Source organism: Benincasa hispida, chromosome 4, assembly GCF_009727055.1.
Source record: "Benincasa hispida cultivar B227 chromosome 4, ASM972705v1, whole genome shotgun sequence".
NCBI classification, from domain to species: domain Eukaryota; kingdom Viridiplantae; phylum Streptophyta; class Magnoliopsida; order Cucurbitales; family Cucurbitaceae; genus Benincasa; species Benincasa hispida.
Window position 1 is genome coordinate 7,922,937 of NC_052352.1, and position 6,861 is coordinate 7,929,797.

General features: G+C 29.2%; 1 protein-coding gene across 1 annotated transcript; it reads right to left on the reverse strand.

The window, feature by feature from the left end:
* Positions 1-2,710: 2,710 nt before the first annotated feature.
* On the reverse strand, positions 2,711-3,199 carry LOC120076050 (calmodulin-like protein 3). The gene has a single exon (XM_039029830.1). The coding sequence runs from the start codon at positions 3,197-3,199 to the stop codon at positions 2,711-2,713; it is 489 nt and encodes a 162-aa protein (XP_038885758.1).
* Positions 3,200-6,861: the final 3,662 nt, after the last annotated feature.

Here is a 6,861-nt window from a genome sequence, read left to right on the forward strand (position 1 = left end):
ATCTCTTTATGATCTAAAACAAGCTCCTAAACAATTGTTTGAGAAATTTAACATCACTTTAGTAAACAATGATTTTGAAGTAAACTGTTCTGACGTATGTGTTTACTCAAAGTCGTCTGGAGTTGACTGTGTGATTATATGTTTTTATGTTAATGATATATTGATCTTTGGTACAAACATAGATATAATTAATGACACCAAGTTATTTCTATCCTTACAATTTGAAATGAAAGATTTAGGTGGGCTAACATGATACTTGATCTTAAGATAAAAAAAATTGAAAATGGTTTCTCTCAATGTCAGTCACACAATATTTAAAACTTGTTAAAGAGATTTGACAGTTTTGATATTACATCTGTAAGAACACCCTTAATCCTAGTATAAGTCTTAAGAAAAATAAGGGTAGAAGTGTCTCAATTTGAATATATAAAAATAATCGACAGTGTTATATTTTTAATGAACTATACAAGACCCAATATTGCATATGTTGTGAGTCAATATACTCATAATCCTGATAAAGATTATTGGATAACACTTTGTCGTTGGCTAAGGTACCTCAGAGGTACAATGGATTTTGGTCTGCATTTCAACAATTTTCTTACAGTGTTAAAAGGATTTTGTGATGTAAACTGGGTGACATATAATGATGAAGTAAGTTCCACCAGTGGATACACATTTATACTAGCTGAAGGAGTTATTTTATGGAAATCAGCTAAACAAACATGTATAGCACGAGCCATAATAGAGTCAAAGTTTATAGCACTTGAGCTAGTTAAACAATAAGCAAAATGGCTAAGAAGTCTACTAGGAGATGTGCAACTATGGGGGGGGCCTCTATACCAGTATCTCTATATTATGACTCACAAGTTGCCATAGGTATTGTTAAGAACAGTGTGTGTAATGGAAAAAGAAGGCATATTCACTTGAGACCTGAAGCTATGAAACAATTGTTTAAGAAAAGAGTTATCTCCTTGGAGTATGTGAGGTCTGAGAGAAATTTAGTAGTTCCTCTCACCAAAGGCCTAACAAGGAGAGTAATCCTAGAATCTTCAACTAGTATGGGACTCAAACCCTTAGTGTGATCCATAGCCCTTTATTTTGGTTGGTCTATTGTGATAGACTTGATGGATTATTTGTAAGTGATCCATAACCCTTTATATTGGGTGGTCTATTATTATAGACTTGATAGATAATCTATAAAGTCTTCATAGCTCAATTTTGAGTTGTATATTACGATAGACTTGATGAAGCATTTAACGTGAAATTGAAGGTGTGGTTTGCCTTCTATGAAAGAGTTTGAGGATCTCTTTCTAGAACTTTCATGACGTCCCAAGGTTTTATGTGAATAGCCCAAATAGAATATGATGCTTGATTTTATTGCAGAATCAAAAGAGAAATAAAAAAGATTGAAACATGCTGTGGGGGTCTCAACCAGAATTCACAAAAACTCAAGAGGTAACTCACTTTGATGAATGTAGTTGTTGCCCCTACTTCACTATACATCAATTCGAATCATAAGATATTGATGCTTAAGTTTACATCATTCCATTGCTCATAATCGCTTTCATCTTTCTTTCATTTTTTGGTACCTATAGGTCATTCGAGGGGACTGTTGGGAATGACCCACATATACCTTAGGCCCAAGGCCCAAAAAAGCACATTGGAGTTGTATTTTTCACCTGTCTCACATTGGAGAATTAAGAAGTGGTTAGAGGGTATATATATATGACAACTTTTAGGGATTTGCAAAAGTGGAAAGAGTGGGAGTAAAGGGCCTTTCCCCACATGCGCATCGCTGTCGTCTATCCGGTTGGACATCCAGACTTGGACAAGGGCAAACACGCTCGCACGAAATAAAGAAATAGTTTTTTTTTAGTTTATCTTTTTTAGACAAATTGTTGAAACTTTATTTTATTAAAATAAAAACATTTAAGGTTTTAATTATGCCTTTATCCAGATCTGGAATTAACTTTCCAAACATTTTTTGTCCGCTGATCTTCATCTTCTCCATTGCTTTTACAAAAACCATAAGTTACAGATCTGAAAAATGAAGCTTATTAATGCTTTTCTTCTTCCTCTTGATTCTGAGCAAATGATCTTCTCTCAATTTGATTCCAATCCTTTGTCCAACGAATGCATGTCTGATGGTGGGTGTTGTGTTAACCTTGGAGAGCAATCAGAAAGAACGATTCGCACCACAGTCATGCTAAATTTTCTTTCAAGGCAGCGGTTTCTACGATACCACAAATAAGTTTCGAATCTATTAACGAATAACAAGATCTTCTTACTATCTTTCCAATGTGGGACTCCCTCCCTCAAGATGATAGTACCCCTTTTGGATTCATCATTCTTGAACCAGGTTATTATTATTGTTGTTGTGATTATTATTATTATTTTACCAAATGCCTATTTGGACTTTCTAAACTTTGATATCATATTATTTAACAAACATAGAGATCCATCTAATACCCAAAAATAAATAAAAAAACCATAGTTAGCAATAAGAAGAGTTCAGTGTCAAAGGTAGCAATAAGAAAGATAGGATATAGAGAAAGACTTATAGATGACGATAACATAGGATAAAAATACATAATAACAAGCCAAAGGTAGCAATAAGAAGAGTTCAGTGTCACAACGACAAACTCTTTATTCTAGTTCTTAATGAGTTGATAATATATTAATAAAGAGAGCTTAAAATTAAACAACCTCCTCATTTCTTGAGCTTGTTGAGTTTCTCAACATAATCAAGGACTTTTTCAAGTTCATCCACATTGATAAGGCCATCTCCATCAGCATCAGCCAAATTTAAAGCATAGTTAGCTTTGTGTAATGAAATCAAAGAACCACAAGTTGTCAAAGCTTTTGATAGCTCACTTCTAGTGAGATGACCATCACCATCAATATCATGCTCTAAGAAGATTTCCCTCATCTCATCTCTAGTAAGCCTCATCTTGAATGGCCCCTTCTCATCAGGAATAACCTTAGCTTCCACCTTTTGAGGTTTGCAAACAACTTCTTCCTTCTTTGGTTTTAGTTGGTGGTGAGAGGCAGCTTGATCAATGATCAAAGCAGTTAGCTCTTCCTTGGTGAGGATTGAATCCCCATTCTTGTCATATTTTTGGATCAAACTATTTGCTTCTTTTTCACTCATATAATTACCTGTGCCAGCTTCATGATAATGAAGAGGATTTGTAGACATGGTTAAAACTAAAGGTTGTGTTTTGGTAATGGATGTAGAATTTGGAGATGGAATTATAGTCTTGAGAGGATTATGACCTTTTATAGTAATTTTAGGAACATAATATATTTTTTTTCAATGAACATATTGGAATCTTATTCCTTTCCTGTACTCCGAAAAGAAAAGAAAAAAAGATCTTATTCCTTACCTAAGAAATCTCTGTATTGGTTTAGAAATATATAAAGTTCCTTTTTTTTAATATATTATATGTAAAATAAACTAAATTTATGGTTACGAAGGAGAAAAAAATCAGTTATTATTATTATTATTATTTTATTTGGAAGGAAATAAGAATCTGAACTCAAGAAAAGGAAGATATTCACAGCTAATTAGCAAAATAATAATAATAACAAGAAGAAGAAGGGTAATTATTTTAAATGGTAAAACTACTAAAAATATTTTCAAGTATAAAAAATGTTTATCATAGACTGCGACAGACCATGATAAACTACAATGGACATCTATTACTAATAATGATATATGTCTATCGTAGTCTATCAGTGATAGATGGTAAGATTATGCAATATTTGGTTCATTTTCCTTTATTTGAAAATAGCGTTAATAATACTAATTAACTAAATAAATAATAGAACCCCTTTGCGCGGTCAACCTTTATTAAAATAAATAAGATTTTTTTTAACAATTACGGAAATTGGGAATAGAACCTTTAACTTTTTTAGAAAAAGTCATAACAATTAATAATCTCGCTTCAACAAAATAAATAAGACTAATTTAAGCAAAAAGAAAAAATTAAAAATAACTGAAAAGATATTAATGAAATAAAATAGAAAAAAAAAAGACAACCCTGTTTTGATTTCTTGTTTCTATTTTTACAACTGTATTTGGTAACTTTTATTTTCTTGAACATTTTCATCAAAAACAAAATAATAAAATAAAGAAACAATATTTTTTATCCACGTTTTTTAGTTCTTTAAAATTTTTAATTAGAAAAACTAAAAGTAACTTTTAAATTAAATAACTTTTTTTTTCTTTTACTTATTTTTTACTTTTAAAATTTTTTAAATACTTGTTTTTCCATATTTCATACAGGTGCATCCTATTTCTTAAGGAGAGTTATCAGCCACTGTACTAGATTTCTAACTTTGATATTTTCTCGTAAGAGACAAGAATTGCTCATTTTAAATAAATTTTATCATCTCACCTTTTGAGTGAAATGATGTACCGTGCCTCTTCGAGGGAGAAGAGAATAAATGAAACTCTAATATTAGAGTAATAAGTTTCAAAACAACCATATATTTAAATGGAAAAAATTTAGGTGTAGCCTGAATTCTTTTATATGGATGGCCTCATTTGGGACCTCTAAATGAAGAATGACCTCGTACAGAGAAAGTAATGAAAAGTGACCTGCTTACTTTATAAACATGTGATTTTACTGATTGATGTACCCCTTGCACCTGTCAATACGAATTTACTCGATCCTCGATAACTAGCTTCATGGTCAGTCGATACGACTGCAATCGACATATGTATACTCGATCATATCTACATCATACTCGATGTTTGATTACTTTATACTCCAACCTGCATCTATCTATTGTACATCTTCTACTATACCTAATAAAAAATTGACACGTGATAATAAATCTTTTTAATTATTTTTTTGTATATATAGACTTAGGATGTATCTAAGTATTTGTTCTATTTAAATTGAGTTTAGAAAAATAATAGTATTAATAAAAAATGTTGTACTTGTACTTGTACTTGTACTTGGCTGATGTCGTCCTGTCATGTCCAAGGAATAATTGGCTTCATAGTCTGAGAGCAATGATAAAAAGGCTATATCTCTCTAAAGATTCTCGAGTTCATTTTGAAAAGAAAATGTATAAAAATTCCAACTTAATTAATAAGCCTAGTGTTGAGTATCTTTCTAACCTCGTGATGCCGAACAAACTTTTAAAACCAATAGAAATTGGAGAGAAAATTATATGGCAGAAATTCAAACATGACATAATCTCCTAAACTTTGATTTCATATTAAACCATCTTTTAAATGAGTGAATTATAATTTTTCTAAAAAAAATAGTGAATTATCGTATATTTAATCATATCATTTATAAAAAAAAAACATATCGTATTTTTATGTTTATTACTGATAAATTTCTATTAATAATAGACTAATTAATATACATAAGTGATAAAGATAAAAAAAATGAATAGAAAAATAAAATCATATGATATTTATGTACCTTTTATTTCATTTCATTGACATATATAGTATATTAATGATAGACTAAATAGAAAATGAGGATGCAAATAATTATGGATAGAAACTAAAACCAAACATATCACTTATATTTTACTCTATTGTTATGATAATATCATCAATAACCCTGATGGTAAATATGATAATTTTGACGATAAATGAATATGCAAACAATTATCAGTAGTAAAGTAAAGGTAAACATTATCATATATTTACCAGCTTTAGTGTATGTTATGGCAAGTGAATAACATACTTAATAAATGAGTTACATTTGATCTATTAACAACATGATGACTTTTAGAAACAAAAAACATAGATTCATTTGTGAATTTTTATTGCTCCAAGATTGATGTAATCTAGGCTCATGAACTAGCTATTCATGCTCTACATTTCAACAGCACAAAAATCTAGTAGAAAGAATATCTCTCAATGGTCACTGTTGTAGTCATTACTAATTGTCCAAATTCAATTCCCCTATAATTTGTACTTTATACATTTTACTTTATTTTGTTGTACTAAAAAAATATTAGGGTTTTCTTTAAAAAGGTATAATACGAGACTTCTCAAGTTGTCATCTAAATTAATATTACTTTCGCTTAAGTATGCTTAATTACAGAGTTCTTATAGAATTTAATGCATTAGTGCTAGTATCATCTTACCCAAAAAAATTACTTAATATGTATCTATATCACTAGTTAAATTAATAGGTGTACATCGTTTACCAATGCTTATTAATGTTAGTGATAGGGGAAAATTATGTAAAAACGTCTAATAGGTAATGTGCAAATTTGTTTTTTAAAAAATATTTATATATTTCCAAATGCACAATGTTACTTCTATATTAGCAATTAATTAGATTTATTTTATTATATGCGTATATGGGTGATCTTTAATATTAATGAGGGAAGATCTAGCTAAACAACATTAATTTTACTATAACACGGCAACAAAAAAGAAAAATAAAAAACGATAAAGAAGAATATATAAAATAAGATAGACTTGCTAAATGTCCACTAGGGGACGTAGAATAAAGGGTCTTTTCTTTCTTTTTCGAATTATTATTATTATTATTGGGAAATAGAATAAGAGTTGTTATCAAATGAATAAAATAATAATATTAAAAATATTAAAAAAAATAAAAATCTTGTTATCTTCAATATTCAAAATGTTGCTTAAGGACGAAAATATTGAGGTCTTAATACGAAAATTTCGATGAAATTATGATAAAATTTTGATTTCGATAGATATTTCTAAAAAAATTATAAAATAAAAAATTCAAAAATTAATTTAAATGAGTAAATAAACTTTTTATTATTTATATTCTATTTACCTGAATGATATTTTGTAACTTAACTATTATATTCCATGGATTTCTTAGAATATAATGAAAATATCGATTC

Bases quoted from the DNA above. Each gene is read 5' to 3' on its own strand.
- LOC120076050 (XM_039029830.1), bottom strand. From the start codon at position 3,199: ATGTCTACAAATCCTCTTCATTATCATGAAGCTGGCACAGGTAATTAT.